Source organism: Oncorhynchus keta, chromosome 12 (genome assembly GCF_023373465.1).
Source record: "Oncorhynchus keta strain PuntledgeMale-10-30-2019 chromosome 12, Oket_V2, whole genome shotgun sequence".
Classification (NCBI taxonomy): domain Eukaryota; kingdom Metazoa; phylum Chordata; class Actinopteri; order Salmoniformes; family Salmonidae; genus Oncorhynchus; species Oncorhynchus keta.
Genome location: NC_068432.1, coordinates 24,212,500 through 24,234,698, shown reverse-complemented (window position 1 = coordinate 24,234,698; position 22,199 = coordinate 24,212,500). Strand labels below are relative to the sequence as shown.

Genomic DNA, 22,199 nt, shown 5'->3' with positions numbered 1-22,199 from the left:
TGATTTTTGAATGACTACCTCATCTCTGTTCCCGACACAAACAGATACTCGTAAAGTCACGCAGTTGAGCAGTAAATTTGAAACTCAGATCCAACCAAAGACCAGAAAGGTTTTCCAATGCCTCACAAAGGGTACCAATGCGTAAAAAAAACATGTTTTTATAATATCCCTTTAAGCATGGTTTATTTATTCATCACACTTCAGATGGTCTATCAATACACCCAGTCATTACAAAGTTACAGGCCTCCTTCCTAACTCATTTGCCGGAGAGGAAGGAACTCAGAGATATCACCATGAGGCCAAAGGTGACTTTCAAAAAGCGTCAGCTAAATGGCATATATTATTATTATTATTATTAATGGCTGTGATGAGAAAACTGAGGCTGGATCAATAACATTGTAGTTCCTCCACAATACTAACCTAATTGATAGAGTGGGGGGAAAAGGAAGCCTGTACAGAATACAAAATATTCCAAAACAGGCATTCTGTTTGCAACAAGGTACTAAAGTAATCCAGCTAAAAACGTGGCAAAGCAATACACTTTGCTTGTATTCGTTAAGGACTGGTGAGTTTTTCCACTATAATTTTTTTTTTTACCAAGAAGACAGTGAATGTTCCTTAGTGGCCGAGTGACAGTTTTGACTTAAATCTGCTTGAAAATCTATGGCAAGTCCTGAAATTGGTTCTCTAGCAATGATCAAACAATTTGACAGAGCTGGAAGAATTTTGAAAATAAATGGTTAAATAGTGTACAATCTAGGTGTGGAAAGCTCTTTGAGACTTACCCATTAAGACTTACCCATTAAGACTCACAGCTGTAATCCCTGCCAAAAGTTATTCTAACATGTATTGAATAGTTACGCAAATTCAATTTCTGTACAGCAATAAATTAACATTTTCAACACCAAAAAAATTAAAAATCACTTTGTCATTATGGAGTATTGTGTGTAGATGGGTGAGAAACAAATGAATGCAATCCATTTTGAATTCAGGCAGTAACAAAGACACTATGTGCTGTGCTACAATGTCAGGGTGTCCTTGATCAACAGTGGCTATCAGTGTTAAGTACAGTCCACAGCTACCTACTAGGCTTCCATTGGCTAACACTAATACCCTTCTCACATTACTTTGCCGACATTACTTTGCCAACACGAACAATACTACTTCTCTTTTCACATTAGCCTTCCCAGCATGCAATTATGACAGATCCATAACCACGCCAGTGCAGTACAGCCGGTCTTAGAGTGATAAGTATTTACATTTACATTTAAGTCATTTAGCAGACGCTCTTATCCAGAGCGACTTACAAATTGGTGCATACACCTTATGACATCCAGTGGAACAGCCACTTTACAATAGTGCATCTAAATATTTTTAGGGGGGTGAGAAGGATTACTTAAGTATAGTACATTGATTGCTATTATGTACCTGCATGGCCACAGGGAAGTCATTCTGAGCCTCTGGAGGGAAGAACACATCCACTGCTTTCTTTGGAAAAGGCTGATTCCCTGTGGGTGGGGTGCCCACCTCAATGATGTGCAACTACAATAGAGAAGAACCATTAGAGAATAATGTCATTTACAGTCTACAATGACGTGCTTAGCCAGCGGGAAAAACTGGCTGCAATGACATCAACACAGCTAGAATTTAACCTGTTGTAATCTGGTTATAATGATGTCATTTCAACCAGCTTTGCTGAGTATTGTCGAGAGAAAAAAGTAAAAACATCTCCACCAACCAACCCCAATATCACCCCCTAACCTCAGTACCCAGGTCCTTTGGCCTACCTTTCCTCCGGCCTGTCCTCTCACAGCAAAGCAGAACAGTGTGGACTCCTCTGTGTTGCCCTCCATTTTGAACTGGGCGAAGCCGGCAGCGTGGCCCTCGATGGGCTGTGACACCTTTCTGTCCACAGAGTACAACTGCATGGCACCCACCACACGGTTTTGCTGCAACAGAGAAAACACGTGCTCTTTATGTTCATTAAACTGTAATGGCATTCTCTGCTACAGCAATTAGTTGAGTTTGATAGTGCACAGCTATGTATGTGTGTGTGATTAGATATATTCACTGTCATTGAGTTAATGTGTGTTTGTGTGCGTGCCTAAGACAGTAACCTGTGCGGAGATGCCGATGAGCAGCAGCCACTTCTGCTTGGCATCAGTGCGGTAGTTGATGATTTGACAGCCCGCCAGGCTGGAGTGCCGGTCAAAGACTTTGATTGGCTGGGAGTCCCCCTCCATGCTCCAATGGTAGACGGCATTGTCAGTTACAAGTGCCACTGTGTTGAGGGAGATCCACTTCCAGAAGGTGACATCGTCGGTCATGGTGTGGGCCTTCATCTTGCTCTTCATCTCAATGTTAAAGATCTGAAGGGTTTTGGCGGCTGAGAGGGGCAGAGGGAGCAGAGAGAGGGGCAGAGGGAGCAGAGAGAGGGGCAGAGGGAGCAGAGAGAGGGGCAGAGGGAGCAGAGAGAGGGGCAGAGGGAGCAGAGAGAGGGGCAGAGGGAGCAGAGAGAGGGGCAGAGGGAGCAGAGAGAGGGGCAGAGGGAGCAGAGAGAGGGGCAGAGGGAGCAGAGAGAGGGGCAGAGGGAGGAGAGAGAGGGGCAGAGGGAGCAGAGAGAGGCATCGAATGGGAGAACAACCCGTTATGGCTACTCTGAAAAGTCAGCAAACACACACAGGTCAGAGTGCCACAAACACACACGTCAGACTGAGGGAAAGGTAAAGTCAACGCCAAATTTCACTTGAGTAATGAGAGTCAAGCTCGAAATGGTAGTTATGGCCCAAAGAGAGCATCAGGCAAGAAGGACATCATGACACAGCAGTCAGAAAGATTAAGCAAAGAAAAGAAACACAGACCACTAAAATGTTACATATCAGCATCCAGGTCAATTATAAGATAAAACAGGAAGAGGACTAATACTTAGACAGTATTAGATGGAAAGGAAAGGTATGTTGACAGTGTGGTTGGGGACTTACTGTAAAAGGACGCCCTTATAAAAAAGTCCATGAAAAAGAGGTTTTCAATATTGATTAAGCCTGTACCATTGTACGTTATTAGATGTTATTTTACTTTGTTTATATACACTGAGTATAGAAAACATTAAGAACACCTGCTCTTTCCATGACAGACTGACAAGGTGAATCCAGGTGAAAGTTATGATCCCTTATTGATGTCACTTGTTAAATCCACTTCAAATCAGTGTAGATGAAGGGGAGGAGGCAGGTTAAAGAATGATTTTTAAGCCTAGACAATAGAGATGGATTGTGGATGTGTGCCATCCAGAGGGTGAATGGGCAGGACAAAATATTTAAGTGCCTTGGAACGGGGTATAGTAGGTGCCAGGCGCACCGATTTGTGTCAAGAACTGCAACGCTGCTGGGTTTCCTGTGTGTATCAAGGACATCCAGCCAACTTGACAACTGTGGGAAGCATTAGAGTCAACATGTGCCAGCATCCCTGTGGAATGCTTTCAACACCTTGTAGAGTCCATGCCCTGACGAATTGAGGCCATTCTAAGGGAAAACGGTGCGGGGGAGTGGGGGTCAACTCAATATTAGGAAGGTGTCCCTAATGTTTGGTGTACTCAGTGTTTCAATGATGGATAGGTTAGAAAAGGTTACTCACCTGTGTTTTGTTTGATTAGTTTTGGGTGAAGTCAGTTAAAGCTTTATTAAGAAGCATTAATTATTGTATTCCCTGTTCATTTTATCGAAAGCAAATTGCAATTCATTTCCAAAAGTTGCAAAATAATGATTTGCTGTGTTATCAGTTTTTGATACCAAAGCCATGGCTTCATAATCATAAACATCACAGACTATAGTTTGCAGTGCACCAATTACAGCATCGGCAGCCCCATTTAAAAGTGTGAACCAAATTAAGAAAGTGAGTTTTGATTAGACCAGATGAAGCAAGTGGAGGTGCACGTGAGAATCTGCATGGTGCATATTCTGCTTCTCCCATCCCCCAGGGTCACTAAACCATCACATGATAGATTTAGCACGGTGGTAAAGAGGGAGGGCAGATTAGGGAAGAGGAAGAAGAGAAGTTAGATAGAGACAGCTATGCTACTAAGCTAGAAGACCACGGCCCTGCGTTTCCCACTACATAGTAATACAACCTGTAATTCCGTCCTATAGTACAACACAAATGATTGCAAATGAGATGCCAAATAATGGAAAAAGTAATGCCTGCTAATCCAGTATAATATCACAACTGCTTTCTGCTTCAAATGAGATGATCATTTAATGGCATTTTACAGCATATGAGTGTTTTTACTATCTTAGGCGCTGGAAGTCCCTTTTCTCACATTTGCCACTCAACTTGTGTCCTTTGGTCATATGTTTGTGAATGAAGAGCGGGCTCCAAAACTAAATTGCAGGTTAAGACAAGATTTCATATAACAGTAATACTAAGGTAATTGTTGACTATAGCTACTCCTGAAATGTGTATATAGGCCTATTGGCTGTAGCCACAGACTAATAATGAGTCCCTCCTCCAAACATTGTGTATTGACACAGCCATCCTACCCTCAAAGGTATAAAAAAAAAATGTTTAACTCCAAGTTGATGACTGGCCCTTCGGTACTGTGCCATTTCAGAAATAGTCCTTCATTCACTCACTAGCTAGAAAATTTGCCTTTCAGATATATTACTGGTTGCTGAAACCAGGCAGTCAGGGAAAACGCAGGGTCACGATACAAAGAAGGAGAGACGGGAAGCTGGGAGGACACACCGAGCACTACGGTCACATAGATGGGGTCTGCCGGTCTGTCTGAAGGGAATCCCAGGAAATATTTCCAATCTAGGTGTGTTTAAGTGGTGTAAATTACATTAGGATTGGCAGTAGGGATGGGGGTGGAGAGGGGCAGTGTTGGACCCACAGGGAGGAGCATGACTCTTATTAAATCTACTGGTTTAAACCAATCAAGGCTATTTAACGTTAACGACCAATCAATTGGTGGCTAATCTGATTTTTCAGCCCTCTGGGCCATTCTAACTTGTCAAGGGGCCCTATTCATCATCTCCATACTTCTTCTGGCCTGAAATGTACACTTGCTATATCCACGCCATCATCTGATAGGATAGAATACCAGAGGAAGACTCACTGGACATGCAACATCTAAATCTGAGCAGAGCTACCATCAGAATACAAAACATTGATTTAAAATCACTATCGTCACCCAGGCCCCGTTCACTGCCTCTAACAGAGGGAGGAGCACGGATCTAAAGTGATCGTTAGCTAGCTTTGAAGGAATTCTAAATCTCTCAATAAAATAATCAGATTACATTACATTTACATTTAAGTCATTTAGCAGACGCTCTTATCCAGAGCGACTTACAAATTGGTGCATTCACCTTATGACATCATGAGTAACCTAGCTCACGTCTACTTACTGCTTTACCCACAACTTGTGGTCTCGTTTCAGAATAATACATAACCTAAACTCTTACACAGCTCTTATGACAAAGGTAGTGAACCCCATTGAATCCCAAGGGTTTGGACAACAGATTCAAACACAGGAACTGGGGAGGGAATCGAAATGGCAAGCAACAATTTGTGTCAACCCACAATATTTCCACCCCAAACAGATACTAAATCATTGGTACATCTAAGAAACAATATTGATGTAATGCCAACATTCAAGCTAGAAGGTTGTGAAAGATAAATCCTGTTTAGATTGGCCTAATAGTTAGATAATAACTTAAACATAGGTGCACCAAATATAGCATGTATGAAACAATGTGTCCTGCCACTGTATTTTCACAATTATGTCCATCTGTGTGCATAGACAGGGTTTGGAATAGAGTAAAAGGGGACTGGAACAGTGGGAGTCAGTCCCAAGCTGGATGATAACATGGTGATGATATGTCTAATATGAAAGGAGAGACTAGAGTGAATGAGTGTGTGCAAGTGTTTCTAGTGAACATAGTGTGGACTTGAACTAAGTCTTACGGATGTTTGAATGCGGATTTAAAAACAGGATTTAAAACTTCCACAACTCTGTTGTACTGAAATGTTAACTCACCGTCTGCATACACATAAGAAAGCAGTAAAAAAAAAAAGAAAAAAAAAGAGAAACAAAAACAAAACATAACATAACAAAACAGACAAAGCAATTATGGCTGCTGAACAAGACTTACACTACTGTTGGGTCATAGGTCAGTAAGACTAATGTCTGGGACAATCAAATATACTTTACAAAACTAAATAGAAATAGCTGTATGTATGTGGACATAAACAGATGTTTACTTCAACACTGAATGGACATTGGTTGTTGACAGAAATCTGCTGGCTACATAACAAACATGTCAAAACTGAATCATGAAGGCAGGCCCATGAAGGGTTAAATGTGTCTGTACTGCATTAATAAAAACATCAACACAAGTGTACAAAACGGTAGGTCTGTTGTACATCAGATAACTTGACAAATCCTATATTTTCCCAGGGATTGTATCCTGGTTAAATGAAGGCTTAATGAAATTCAGACTGTCAGTTTCGACTGGCTTACCTTTAAGTGCGATGACTTTGGAGGCGGGGTTCATGATGGCGCTGTCTGCAGAGATAGGCCTGCGGATGGGCGTGTTGGGGTCGGCCATGTCTATGATCACCACCTGCGCTTGCTCGCCCACCTTCTCTCGGATACAGATGAACTTATCAGACTCCATCGTCAGGGTGCTGAACCCGATGTTGGCCGGGTTGATCCCCAAGTTTTGGAGCTAGGGGGGAGGGGGAGACAACATTAGGAGCTTTTCAGCTATCAATTACCTGAGTAATAGGAAGAACAAAAAAAACTACCAGCTGGAATGACAGGGATACCTTGAGTGTGTGCATGTGTACACTGTGCGTTCAGACCCATTCAATTATCCACATTGTTACGTTACAGCCTTATTTTAAAATTGATTAAATCATTTTAAAAACTCTTCATTCTTCTACACACAACCCTATAATTACAAAGCGAAAACAGGTTTAGAATATATGGCAAATGTATTAAACATTTTAAAACCAGAAATACCTTGTTTACGTAAGTATTCAGACCCTTTGCTCTGAGTGTCAAAATTGAGCTCAGGTGCATCCTGTTTCCATTGATCATCCTTGAGATATTTCTACAACTTGTGGTAAATACAATTGACTGGACATGATTTGAAAAGACACACACAAATAAAAAAAGGTCCAACAGTTGACAGTACATATCAATTGAAAAACCAAGCCATGAGGTTGAAGGAATTGTCCGTAGATCTACAAGACAGGATTGGTCATTATAGGGTATTGTGCATAGATATACTAAAATGTATCAATCTAGGGCTGTAAAGTAACGCAACGTAGAAAAATTCAAGGTGTCAATACTTCCCGAACGTACTGTTATAATAATGAGCCAATCACTAGCAAGACAGCCTCTCTCACACAGGCACACTGCTTTTCTACAAACATCAACATTTTCCTCGGACTCCACTGTCAATTGGTGCTGGCTGACTGGCTATGAAGTGGGAAAAGAACATGAGGAAGGGGCATACTCAGACAGAAGACTATTCAGAAATACTTGGAGAACAAAGGGTCTTCACTCTTCCACATGTTGCAACTTAGTTAGTTCACTTGATGGTAATAAGCTTTTACAACAGTATCTACAGGTCGTGTGGTTATCTGCAGTAGCAGCACATGGGATGAATGAATGTCCTTGGTGGCTAAACAAGTGTTATGCCAGGGATTTAACATCAGGTCAGCAGCACACAGTACTTAAAAGGGGTGTGGTGGTGGTGCTGTTGTGACTGGTGATGACATTGAGCAGCGCGCAGCACCCCAACAGAGACGATCAGAGCTGCATGGTTTCTAGGACTGGGGACTGGAGTGATCCTTGGCCAACGTTTCATTTGGCAGCATTTCACCACTAAGTAACTCTGTTGCAAAACGTCTGGGCCCTTATTCAATGTGGACTCCAAAGTCCGGTTCACAATCTCATACTACATTTGGCTCAGCTCATAGTAATGGTCTGACAACACCAATTAGAACTCCAACGTGTAATCATGTGCTGTACATTTTAGGTGTGCCAGCCAAACATTTATGTCTGATGATGACGAGGCACTGTGATGCCAACACACCCCATTCCTGAGGCTCTTTGAAAAGCTGGTCCAGATAGCTCCTGCAGAGGAACATAGGTGCTCTCAAGGCCAGGTATAGCTTGAGTTGAGTAGCAAGTCCTGCTCTGATCTGTTGTTGAACTCACTGCTGACAACATGGCATACAGAGACTATCAGCCTGCATGAGAAGGAAAACAAGGAGTCAACTCGTGTTCCAATAACAAAGACCTGCGGGAGGCCAGATCAACAACATTACACAAGCTGCCTCGCAGGCACCACTCTGTCACCCTGTGTCTGCCAGGCATAACACCTACACAACATACTCACACTGACTCATAGAAACCCTGACACAGCAACAACCGGCCATCTGCAGGGTAGCAGCGGGAGAAGTGGCATACTGTGCCCATGGGCCTATCTAGCATTGATCTATCACTATTCACCGTCACATTTGGTGAACCTTTATTTCTGAGGACAAGTTGAGCATGTCTTTCTCACCTCATACTACTTGTGTAGTAATGTGGGAGTGTACATTGAACTGGGGCTGCAAGGCATATGTGTCAGTTTGTGATTCTGACAGGGAATCAGTCTACAACCTGCAGGTATATGTCTAGGTTGAGGCTCATTGATTCTGAGGGCCACGGAACTCCTTCTCCCTCCAGGGCTATTAAATGGAGGATTCTCCCTCTGCCCCCATCCATCCATCCATCTAGCTCCTCAGACTTGAAAGGCAGCCAAAACCAACTTTGCTTTGAGATCCTGAGTGGTGCAGCGGTCTAAGTCACTGCATCACAGTGCTAGAGGCTTCACTACAAACCCGGGTTCGATCCTGGAATGTTTCACAACTGGCTGTGATCCAGGGTCCCGTCCAATTGGCCCAGCGTCGTCCGAGTTAGGGAATTTGGCCGGTGTTGTAAATATGTTCTTACCCGACTTGCCCAGTTAACTAAAAGGTTAAAGAAATAAACCATAAGACATTGAGGGGAGTCCAATTTAAAGTGAAGGAGAAAAACAGGGAGCTCTCCATCAAGACACACAGAAACAGGGCTGGAGGTGCCACAGTGCCTGCAGCGGCTATGGTAACTGACAGGAATAGAATCTGACAGAGAGGGTCAGGGGGAGGCGTTATGTAATTGTTACGCCAAGCAGTACACATCTCTGATTCAGAACTGTTATGTACACAGCTGTATGGCACAACCCCCCATGGCTCACAACAACTATTCAAAGACATGTATTTTTTCACATAATATCAGATGACAGCTTCATTCTTTTCTTAAAATACATCTTTATTAAACAAAAGACCAAACAAGATACATACATTCCTAAATAGTAATCAAATCATTTTATGCCTCCCCACAAAGCAAATGGGAGACCAGTAATTCCAGGTATTTTACCACTGGACTTCCCCTAGCTAATGCCCTGGAGTGTACACAAAGCACAAGCATGGAGACCGAGCCTACTCAAATCAAAACCAGTAGCCAGGTTTAAGGGTTAATGGTAAAAACACATTCTATTTTTGGATTTAAAACATCTTGATCGGATTAATGTTGCCTACTGAACAAAACAATGTGGCCTCGGTCTGACAATCTGAAACAGTTTAAACATGCCCTCTTGCTGCACACTGTGCACAGGTAAAATGTTCATTTGTTGTTGAAATATCCAGGTAACAGAGACACCGGTTTTGACGGAATCAGGCCTGAGGGTATAGCAAAGAAAAGAAAGCACATGGGTCAATACCACACCCATGGCCTAGACTACTGCTAATAAGCTAACATGAGCCCTTCCTAGAAATGTGGTATAACAAATCCAGGACCTGAACCTTCATCAATGGTAAGTCACACTCCACAACCACACCAGGCAGGCACTGAATTTTTTCACTCATGTGTCACCTCAGTTCTTCCTTTTCAATTACCCATCTACCCTACACACAAGACAAAAGTCATGGAAGTAGACTCAAAAGTTGTGTAAAAGCAGAGAGGAAGACAGAGGCACAACTTGGCAGAAAATCTCACTCCAACATGTGCCGTTTTTTCATTGTTTCACAACACCAAGCAAGGTGTTTTAAAATGGAGGTTAATGAGTGTCTAATTTGGTCAACCTCATAAACACATATGGCTTATTTGCTACGTGTGGTTTATTTGATCTAACAGAAGTTTTGTAGTGCTTATGTTGTTACGAGTGTACTGATATAAGTAGGATGTGAGATCCTGGCAACATCATAACAGAAGGGACAAAAAAAGGAGATAGATACCCATCTAAATGTATGGTAGAAATTCTATTATAGAAAGCTGCACATCAGTTCCTGTACATTCCAGTTTAGAGTTCAATTTACTATCGCCCTGATGACATCACTGCATCTTGGGTCTAACCATCTCTCATTGGCTGGAGTGAACCCTTGATCTCGGTGCTATTTGTCGGTGGTAGGGAACACAGCGTAGGAAGTGCTAAAGCAGTAACGATCACTAAGTGAATTGAACAGTAGACAATGGAGACCTGCAGCCCCTAGCCAAACACGAGTCATCCCTCAGTAAAGACATGGTCACATTTAGAACGGCCTGTCTGTTCACTGCGGGTAACATCAGCCAGCCAGCCAAACGAGCGCACACACACACTACAAGAAGGCTACCATCTCCCGAGAGATAACCGTCACTTTACCCAAGCCCAGAACAAGACACATACTACCACAATTCTTCAACAGATTCAAGGACAATCTTTAAGAGATTCCATTCATAAAACCAGTGTGATGACAGGACTAGGATGTGTTTGAAACGCACCCGTTTTAGTGGCTCGTATATAGGATTCACATTTGCAAAATCAAATTGCAAGGGATCTATATGACATGCAATATTTTAAAACGTCACTGAGCCAGGTGTAACATTTTTTCCTCCTGTTGCAGCTGCCTCCCACACACACCGAGCCACACCCCCTGTCACTCAAGCGGCGCAGTTCCTCCTCCCCACTGTTAAATTCACTATAAGTTGGCATGCTGTTGTGAGGTCAAATGCAGTCAACCGATTCCAAACAAGAACGATGCCGCTTCCTACTTCACATTTAAATATAAATCATTCCATTTTATGATTCCAACAGTTCACCCAAATGTTTTGCTCTATACTGAACAAAAATAAACACAACATGTAGAGTGAGATTAAATAGAGGATCCCAGAAATGTTCCATATGCACAAAAAGCAGTCCACGGGCCTCACAACCACGTGTAACCACACCAGCCCAGGACCTCAACATCTGGCTTCTTCATCTGCGGTATAGTCTGAGGGATCGTCTGAGACAAGCCTTCCGGATTGCTGATGAATCTGAGGAGTATTTGTCTGTAATAAAGCCCTTTTGTATTGATTGGCTGTGCCTTGCTCCCAAGTGGGTGGGCCTATGCTCTCCAAGGCCCACCCCTGGCTTCTCCCCTGCCCAGTCATGTGAAATCCATAGATTAGGTCCTAATGAAATTATTTAAATTGACTGACTTCCTTCTATCCTTCTATTTTTGTTCTGTATATATTGTAAGTCAAAAATCGCAATATGTTTAATCCCCGTGCCAACAAAATGAAAGAAAAAAAAATCTATGTGCCCTTGAGCAAGGCAACTAACCCTAATTGCTCCAGGTCGCCTTCGATAATGTCAGAGAGTGTCTAAAGGGTAGTTGGGATATGCAAAACATACATTTCCAATTCATACATGCATATTAAACAATCATGTACATTTGTGAAATAGGATAAATGAGCACCCACCTAATTATTATTATTGGACACTGATGCCTTACAGGACAAAACCCTAGAGAATTACACCAATGATCTACAAAAATACCAGCGCAAATCCTACAAAAATATACTAAACTCCCATGGCTGAGAAATCAAAGGGAATATACAGTGGGGCAAAAAAGTATTTAGTCAGCCACCAATTGTGCAAGTTCTCCCACTTAAAAAGATGCTTGTGTATTTTATGCCTCGTGTTACTATTGTATAATACAGTTAACTCTGCATCATTGGAAGCATCTCACGGTAAAGTCAACACCAGTTGTATTCGGCGCATGTGACATAACATTTGATTTGAGCAAAATGCTTGTCTGTCTACACAGATTGTCCATGGCCAGGCAAACATGAGTGCAAGCTGGGCAGCCACTAACATAGCCCACCCCACATAGCCATGCATGACGTCACTGAGGAGGCATTTGGGTGAAACCAGAACAAACCGACACCATTGTACACACCAACCTGGTGGCTGGAAAATCACTCACTTAATCATGAGGCTGTGTCCTCTCCTCACACAGACCTGCTGTTGGGTTACCTACCCCTTGGCACAAGCAGGATTGGCGGGTTTTAGCAAATTTCCAGCGAATCACTGCATGAAATATGGACATGTACGCCAACACAGCAGGGAAGCACACGCCACGAGACTTGACACAGAAGAGCGATAAAAGAAAGGCGTAAATTGAGGATGTAACGGAAGTGAGTAAAGAGCAGGAAAGAGACTTTAAAGACAAAGATGGATGATGAGAGAGAGCGAGAGAAAGAGTTAGGGGTCACGGCTGACGCCACAGCGCGACATGCTTATTTATCCGGTGGGTGTCCTTGTCCAAGTTCACTTTGCCACGGCAGCATAATGAGAGAGAACGAGAGAGGGGAAACAGAAGAGTCAGAGAGATTGGGGGAAACAAAGGGAGAGGGATGAAAAAGAGGGAGCATGATTCTGAGTGATGCTCCCAGCCAGGTTATTGACTCTGCGGGTGCTGCGCTGTGGGAAGAAGCAGACAGACTGCCACAAGGCAACAGTAAGTCACTCCTCACCCATCATCAAACCTCTCCTCATCCATTACCACCACAAACCCGTCTCGCCCACTCCACTGTCACAATGACATGAAAGCCCCTAACTAGATCTTATATGGCACTACAGTGGAGCATGCGCTGCATATTTCTGTTATGTAAGACTGGGAAGCCGACAAGAAATGTAGACTGACACATCTCAATAATTTATTAGTAAGGGCTGAGCCAAGCAGCTCCTGGTTCCAGATGCCTTGTCGTGGCTGGATCAAATGGATATCCACTACAGCCTCACTGGCAGACAGTGGAACAGCAGTAGTGCACTGTTTGGAACAGAGCTTAACATTAGCAGCATAGACTCCATAGAGAAAGTAAATCTCATAAGGGGTTTTCAGTTAGTAAAAAAATATATATATATATTTTAGAAAATCAGTCATCTGTTTACAAGAAATCTGCAAGCTCAGTTGAAATTGTTGATGTTATCATTGGCAACTTCCGCTTCAGCTCTCTAGAAGCTGTAGTAGCGCGACACTGTGGCCACGACTGCAGCTGCGGTCCGCTCTTCACTCACCAGGAATCAGTGACCTTAAACTGGAAATAAATCCCTTTCACAAAGCTGGAGCCTAGCGGTGACGAATGAGCATCCAAGTCACATGTAACTGCACTCTCTCCCTGGCTTAATCAAAGCTTATGTTACGACCACTAGGCTAAACCGCAAATCAGACACTTTCCCCGACCCCATGTTAATCATCAAATCAAGCTTTATTTATACTGCACATTTCAGACAGGTTAATGCAACGTAATTGGCTTTACAGGAAAATAATAAAATAAAAGCTGACATATTTGATACACAACATACATAAGATTTTTTTTTTAAACAGAAGGACAACTAAAAAGCAACCTAAGGAAAAGTAAAGATAAAAATGCATTTAAAGAGCTCTTAAATATGTTCACAGTTTCAGCTCGCCTCAGGTACTCTGGCTATTCCAGATGCTGGGGGCATAATAACTAAATGCTGCCTCTCCATGCCTCTTGGTCCTAGGCTTTGGGATAGATAAAAGGCCAGAGGACCTGAGGGGCCTACTGGGTACAGCACTTAAAAGCATGTCTGACATGTATTGGGCTGCACAATCGTGGATTGCTTTAAAAACAGAAAGAAGAATCTTAAACTCACAGGCAGCCAGTGCAGAGACCTTAAAACCGGTGTAATGTACAGCATTCTGTATGTTTTGAAGATGACCAACAGCTTTCTTAAGCTCTCTCATAAGAGGAAGCCCCTGCCCCATGAATTAATCTGCTAATTTAACCCGAGGTTAGCGTTTCCTCTTTTCCTTCGAGGGAACACGGGCACCTTGCTCAGCACAAAAGCCCCCCGCGTTCTGAGGGAGTTAAAGGAAGGTCAAGGGTAGGATGTGCTGAGGCTTGCAGAGGCTGCAGCCCCAACCCGCTCTAGAACTCCACAACAGGAAGCAGGAGCCCATTGTCCCACGGACTGAAACAACAGGCTGGACCGGTCTCCACGGCGACCATGTGACCACAGGACATTTGACCAGCACCAACCATGGGGTGAGGAAAAAGGGTGCCCTGGCCTGATGGATATAAGAGAGAAAAAGGAAGAGGAACACAGTGGAATCCAGCCACTGGTCAAGCAAGTTCTGCTGACTGAGGGTTGGTTTCCGGGTAGTTATTTTTCTTTTTGTGAAATGCTTTGCTGCGTTATTGTACAGTCCGGTGGCCTGCACTGAGGAATGTCAAGTGTTCAGCAAATCCATATGCTCACAAGCATGTTACAAGATATCAGCCGGTTACCAGGTGAGAGTTTAAAGATGACCACAAAAACCTTTTAAAGTTGATGTCTTAAAGAGAGCAGGGCAAAAATAATTCCATTCAATTTTAAAAAATTAACTGGTGGGGTAAAATGTCATGTCTCATTTAAATGCCATCTGGCAAGGGTTATTGCCATGCTAAAATGCATAAAGACTTAAAGGCAGTAAGGAGAGGAGCACAGTCATGTACAATGTAGCTAGGTAGGAGGAGCAATGGAAGCGACCTTGAGGACTGAGGCCATTTCATTTTCAGCTGAACTGGTTACATGGTTGTAACTTGTTCATGCTGCATTAACAGAGATAATTATGTTTTATGCTCTGCTAGACAGCCCTAGTATGATAAAACTAGGCTACTTCGTAGAGATGGCGGAAAACAAATCTATAGTTACATATCAGGATATTTGACGATAGTGTATCAGATCGTTGACAATCTCACAAAATAATTTTTGCGCTACTTGGCTGTACCAGCACCAAAACTCCAGTATTTTTCCTTCATAGCTTGTTCTCCATCTTTTTAAATAGGGAGACAATTTGTTTTAAGCACTTATTTCCATGACTGACAAAACTTGATTATCATGGCTCTCATCCCTCTGCAACAGACATGTGTTGAGCAATATGTTTGGAACATCAAATCGCAACACACCTAATATTCCACAGATCTGACTTGCCCTTTCCCTCCTGAGGAACCAGTAAACATTAGCCCATTTCGAGTTTCTTTTTCATGTCTTCTGCATCCATTTTGCTGTCACGTTCGGAGTTTGTTATAACCAATTTATTGATGTGATTATGATGGGCTATAGGTCAGGCCCTATGGGTCACATACATGTAATGCTTACATGTTTTACGTAAAGAGAGCAAGGGTTGAGGGAATAGGGAATGTTTTTCCTAAACAAATTAGGGATTTCAGTAACATAACTTTTCAGTCAGAAACAAGAAGGAAACTAAATGGCTGAAATGTTGCTGCTTCAGCACGGACAGCGCAATACACACTTTCTGCTGTAGGGAAGAGAGCGAGACAGCGTGCGCCTGTCACACAGGCACTCTGTCATTGGGCTCTTTGAGTCGTGTGTGTGTGTGTGTGTGTGTGTGTTTTAATTATTTAGTCAACCAGTGTGCTTAAAGCATCAGACAAGCTATGTGCATAAGTAGTTGTTTTTATTCAAACAAATAAGTTGTGTCTGTCTATATGGAAAAATCAAAAGAACAGGATCAGTCTCATCGACCAAGACTGTGTTTTTTTAGTCAAGGACAGCCCTACAGCTCACGGATAGATCTCGCAATGAATGAAAAACGGAGATGGAACATAAGCATGCACAATGCAAAGGTAAAAGAGAACCGTGAGATTTTGAAAGACCTAGCTAATTAATATTATCTAGGTAAACAGGAGTTGGCATTTCGTGGCAACAATGAGAGTGCCAGCTCATCAAACAGGCCCAGGGGAAACTAAGTGGGACTACTAAATGCCTTTGCTGAAAAAAACAAGCTAGCAACCCATTTAGAGACCACCACTGTGTTTGCTTTGTGCTCAAGGTCTATGGTGGAATTTAATGAAACTGGCGCACTCTACCGTGTTCTACAGAACAAAGTGATGGATATGGGTTTCTCCCGTAGCAGTATCAGTGTAACAATGAAAGCACTGGAAGAGCAGCGATAATACTTTGATAATTTCTATGAGCGATTCGAGCAGAACTGCAAAACTTGTTGTAAACAGACAATCAGTTGAGTAGAGAGGGGGCAAATCGAAAACATACCGGACAAAGTCAATGTTCAGAGGACAGACAGGTTTGACCTCTTTGGTGAACTTAAATCTGGTCGACTTGGTAGACTGCAAAAAAATAAAAACATGGTCACAGAAGATCGACACCAGTACTTAGACTTTGTTAGGACTTACGGCTCATCTTGTCAGATTGTACAGTTCACAAATGGTACGGGACAAATCACCTGGACAGCTCCTCTGCTTTTTGTTCCAGCATGACCTGACACAGACTATCCCCGAGGCAACAAAGTTACTGCAGCTGGTCCGCACTATACCAGCCACAACAGCATCCGCTGAGAGGTCATTTTCTGTGCTGAAACGGATAAAGAGTCGAAAACGGACCGATCAAGGATGACTCATCCCTTGATATCATCTCCATTGCATCGAGACCAAGACACTTAAAACTGAGGGCCAACAGGGAGACATTCTACAGTTCAGTCACTGATGTCTTTACCCAGAAGGACAGATGGAAATGGTTTACAAGTAAGTGTTTATTTACAGTAGCACCCTCTACTATTATTACATTACATGTGTATTGTGTAAGTATACATCTCAAATCAGTAGCGCTGCCTAGGCAGTGTGTGAGAAACGCTGTCGACAAGTAAGCCTAATCACTGGCATTTGGGTCGCTGTCTGTGGTGTTGAAAATGGCCTGTTCTTGCAGTTGCATGGGGCACAAGTTATTAGGGCATGTGAATGTGTGTCTAATGGTTACACCGCCTCCCTGCTGCTGTTTGATGGTTGGTTGTCAGTGCTCGACATTCAGGGCTACCCCGGCAACATCTGCCGAGCTCACCCTGCCAGTTAATCAAGCTTTCATATAGCCTGCTTGGGCCAGTACATTTTCAAGCTCCATAACATATATTTTTAAAATCCTTTCTATTTGTATTTAATCCATCACAATCTTCATGATGACGCTTCAAACTTGTTAACCAGCATTTGATTTCCAAGCGAAGCCAAGAATGTCAAAGCCTTCACTCTCTGTCTCGAGTGAGCCGCGCCTCAGCATGTCCTGGATACTAGTGACAGACCCATCCCAGCGGAGACGGGAAAACCATCAATTCTGAGATTAACTTTGGTACACGCATTCCACAATCACAGAATAAAAGTCCACCTTTTTAGTCTTTTTTCAAATCAGACATCCTACATAGCGATGTCATTATCAGCAAAGAAAAGTTTACGTAGGCCTAGGACTACATGTTGCTGCTTGCTTGTCAAGACAAACATTACCACAAATCACAATTATTTTTTAAAATAATGCTATTGTTATCTATATAACATCAAATTTCAGGTGGCGAGAGCGTGCAACACCTCATACAGCCAATTGCTGCATGGAACTAAATGTGTTCTAATAAGCCCAGTCACTGCCTAACATTCCTAAACAGTCTGCAATTATTTAAAAGAGCAGGATCCCAGCTTTCCAGTCATGTTTGATATATTTCTCAACGCCAAATTTTGCACAATTGGCAGCGTTTTACATTTATTTATGAATGTGAGTGTGTAAAATAATGCCTGGAAAAACAAGCAGTGGTCTTGTTACTGAGAGAGAGAAAAGTCCTAATCTATCACAGCCAGGGCTCACTAAACACCCAGCTGTATAAATGGTTGATATATAAAATTGCAAGCTATGCAAGTGGCCCCGGATGAGTGAGGATAGGACAGGACACCAGCAGGGTGAGAGCAAATAAAGTGGGTGGGAGGCTTTAAAGCTGGAATCCTTAGTGGTGAAACAGCCATGTCCGTTTGTGATATTACAACAAAGAAATTACTGTAAACCAAAACTTTTTTTTGCTAACATAATTGCGCATGCGACAGAGTGGCACAATTTTTGGATCATGCTGCGCGATGCTCCTCAGTTCCGCAACAAAAACAATAACAATGGTGGTGGAGCGGCCAGCGGCTCCGTTTCCCCCTACTGTGGACTCCATCTTTAATGTCTTGGCCCAGTGGGAGATAAACAGCACAGTGTCCCAGCCAGCTGCACTGCATTGAAGTTAAACCATGGGTTTCCCTCAGCCTGTGGGGTCAGTACGGGTGAAGCCACGTGCCTTGAAGAATACTGCGAGATTCTGGTAATTTTCCAATATCTGGCCATCTGTACAAGTCACGGATCTGATAGAGCTTGGCTGGCTGGGTCTCTGTGACTATGCTGTTTTAGAGAAACCATCCATCACCTGCCCACTGGAGCACTGTGACATCACGGCGGCAGATATAGGGGGCTGACGTTAGATTAGTCAATGACTTCCTCAGATCATGTTACCACACTGCACAATTGGGCTCAGTAAGGCTTCGACTGTTTCCTGGGAGCTAGCTAGCTCTCCTGTTTGTGAAGCCTCGTACCAACCACCCCATATACCTGACACTCAAGAGCGGCTGTGTGTGGACATGAACATGACAGGGAGGCCAACAGATGATCACTGTAGGCCTCTGCTACACCTTTTATAATGTAAATGGCTGAATGACACTAAAGGGAACCCTTGGCTCTTCATTACCAATTACAGCCCACTGTGAATTGCCCAGTTGAAGGACGTGGCACATTCTGCATGATCCGCTGCTCATGCCCAGCTCCATACCATCCGTGAAACATGCATGAAAGCTTATGCAGGTCATGCATAAGAGATGGTGGCTGGAATCCCGTATGGTATACATCAGTCACACACAATGACCTTTACGTGCCAATGACACAAAAATCAGAGGATACATACATCAGTAATAACTTCTTATCACCCTAAACGTGTGTGCTGTGGGCAGCTGTTGTAAGGCCACAGAAACAAATGAATGCAATTAATTGTGTGAATACAATATCCTTATCTGGCTTTGCAGTGAACACGCTTTCATGTTGAGAATAACCTGAGATGGCCTTAAAACAATAGAATGCACCACAGGTCCATGTGAATTCTACACACACACACACATATTTCAGTCAAAAATCTATCATTCTGAGAAGTAATATTTCTCAGTCAGAATGCATGAGAGGTGGTGGATCTGTTGCACGAAACCCCTGCCTTCCAGCGTCTGCAGATATAAATGAAACGCCAGCTGAGCTCAATGCACAGAATAGCCAGTACAGATTCTAACAGTACCACCTTCCTCCATCTACTGTAACACCCACTCCTGCAATTATGGACCTGTCAAGGGCATCAGACTTTTCCCCCTCTATAAAACTGTACATTCTAATTCCACAGACAAAAGGCCTTTACACAGGCTTGTCAACCTCAGACATGATGTATGAATAACTCCAGAGCTATATTATTTAAAGTTGCCGAATCAAATGTAGCTTCAGTAGCCGACAGAACAGGTACAGTAGTGATATTGCTGTGAGTGCACTGTGCTGTGCAGCAGTAAAGGCTGGAGTGGATAATAGGTCTCATGATTGGGGCACTGCCTGTAGGGTTCATTTGTGTTGAAGTCACCATCCCTGTCTGCACAACAACAACAAAATCTAGAGGACAGCCCTCCATAACGTTAGCTCAAAGTGACAGGGGGACAGAGAGAGAAATACTTTTTCCCTCCCTTCACCATATGTGGTTAGCCATAATCCTCCTGAGAATAATAATTTTTCACCACAGATTTAAATACTGAGAATAACAGTAATATTTCCACTCAGACAAAACAATATCCATGAGAATAGAGAAGATAACGTAGAATCAATGTAATAGCAAAAACAGTACCTCTTCAGATGTAGAAAATAACCTACACAATTGAACAACACAAGTGATGTAGTCTCAGTCACGAGCAGAGCTTGTGTCTATGGAAGTATTGTAGTAAAATCAGTCCGACTGTGACAATCTATCCAGCTGTGCTTCTAATAACAGGTTGTGTGTGCGAGACATGCTGTAAAAACAAACAATGCATTATGTAGCAGCAAATAAACAAAGCAAACCAAATTATTTTTCCCAAGCCAAGATGTAGGCGGATCGCATGTCTTGTTCTGAATCTGAGGCTCCACAAAAACACCAAAGACTGATTTATTCACTAGCTAGGTAACAGATCTTGCAAGCAAAGTCTTGACACAATCCATGCTCTCCAAGGAGCATGAATGTTTTCCACTTCCTCAACCTGACCGACAGAGTTCAATAGTCACCATGACATGTAACCTATGTCAGGCTACGGTATGGTCATTCGAAAACCACAAACACAGTTCTCCTTGGTTTTATTGGTCTCAGACATCACAAGGATCCCGGAGTGGTGCAGCGGTCTAAGGCACTGCATCTCAGTGCAAGAGGCATCACTACAGTCCCTGATTCGCACACGAATCTAAGCTGTATCACATCCGGCCTTGATTGGGAGTCCCATAGGGTGGTGCACATTTGGCCCAGCGTCAGATGTCATTGTGAAGAACACATTATTATTTACTGACTTGCCTAGTTCAATAAAAGGTTCCCTTTAAATAAATGTAACCTGCCCAAAAAGAAAAAAGTAATTATAAAACGTGTCATCTGTGATATGAGAAATCTTTGGTCAGTATGCATTCATACAAACAAAAACAAAAATCACATAAGAAAGCCTAGTCTGCATTCCTGTGAAGGTGTGTCATGCACCTGCTGATGACATGCTCTCTCATAATATCAATATGTGTGTACCTAGGAGGTAATGTCCATACACTACCACCAGCAAAGCAATCAAATGTATTAGCAATCAACATGAATGAAAGGAGATTGTTACTGTTAAGTTCGGAAAGACAAACGGTGCCTATTGAGTATTGACTATCAGACTTGGTGTTAGCTAGAGACCTCGCTCAACTGGCTGAGCTAGATCAGCCTTTTCAAAACTGGGGCAAGAACAAGTGTAAATGGAGGGTTGTAAATTCAAACTCAAATCGCTTGATAAGTCAGATGTGTGACGGGTTAGAACGTTGGCTAACTTTAACCAGCCACCTAGCTTAGCTAACTAATCTTTGATCCGGGTTGAATAGTCAGCAATTTAGCTACCTAGCTTGCTAGAGATCGTTAGCTATAACGTTATATGTGGACAACATCCAAACCACCCGGCATCGTAGTTTGCGATTGATGGTGTATTGCTGAATTGGTATTCCATTATTTCCCTAGCAATGTAGCTAACTAGCTGCCACTACGACACATACGTGAGTAGTTAACTAGAGAGTTTGTTACGGGTTAGCTAGCTAACTAGAAGTAATTTGAGTTTCTAACTTCAACAATAACAGCTTATCTGCCTACCAACGACCTCGCAATCCATACCACCGGGTAAGAAAACTAGGTATAAACGATATCTAACCAAATAATATAATCCATTGCTATGTGTCAACTTCCCACGGAGCCGGTCGACGATATGTCATAAGCTAGCTAAGCTAACTCACATTATGTTGAGACCGAGCTAGATTTTATTCCGAGATCAGTGACGCTTGCTTAATTATCGGTTCATTTGATGTCCTAAAGAACAATGAATATGAGGCAAGTAATACATTATATATTTTTCGAAATATTACCATTCATTCAACAGACAACATACCTGCAGGTGCTCCTGAAAGCGGATAGGCAGAATCTGAGCCATGACGGTTCCTCTGCTCTCCTCCCGATTCTCCAAGTAATGCTAACAAACTACGGCTTCTTCTCAGATCCTAGCCGGACAGCCAGGGAACAGCTAGTTTAAAGTCCAATTGGGTAGACTCGAAGTCTTGTATGAAAATGTAATGGTGATTTTATTCGTCCTTTTGCTGTTAACTTGCGCTCTTCCCCTGATGACGGACGGCTGCAGCTGCACTGAACACCCTGAACCTGCAATGGCGGTGGCAGCTGCTCAAGAGGAGAGAAACAAT

General features: G+C 42.8%; 1 protein-coding gene across 1 annotated transcript in view; it reads right to left on the bottom strand.

Annotated features, from left to right (window-relative positions):
• LOC118371991 (clathrin heavy chain 1) overlaps positions 1 to 22,199 on the bottom strand; it is a 69,895-nt gene extending 47,696 nt beyond the window's left edge. Inside the window, exons 1-5 of the mRNA XM_052457887.1 lie at positions 21,893 to 22,199; positions 6,515 to 6,722; positions 2,118 to 2,386; positions 1,788 to 1,949; positions 1,429 to 1,542 (exon numbers count right to left, since the gene is read on the bottom strand). Of these exons, the coding sequence (XP_052313847.1) occupies positions 1,429 to 1,542; positions 1,788 to 1,949; positions 2,118 to 2,386; positions 6,515 to 6,722; positions 21,893 to 21,934 (795 nt within the window). The 5' untranslated portion in view covers positions 21,935 to 22,199. The remainder of the gene's footprint in view (positions 1 to 1,428; positions 1,543 to 1,787; positions 1,950 to 2,117; positions 2,387 to 6,514; positions 6,723 to 21,892) is intronic.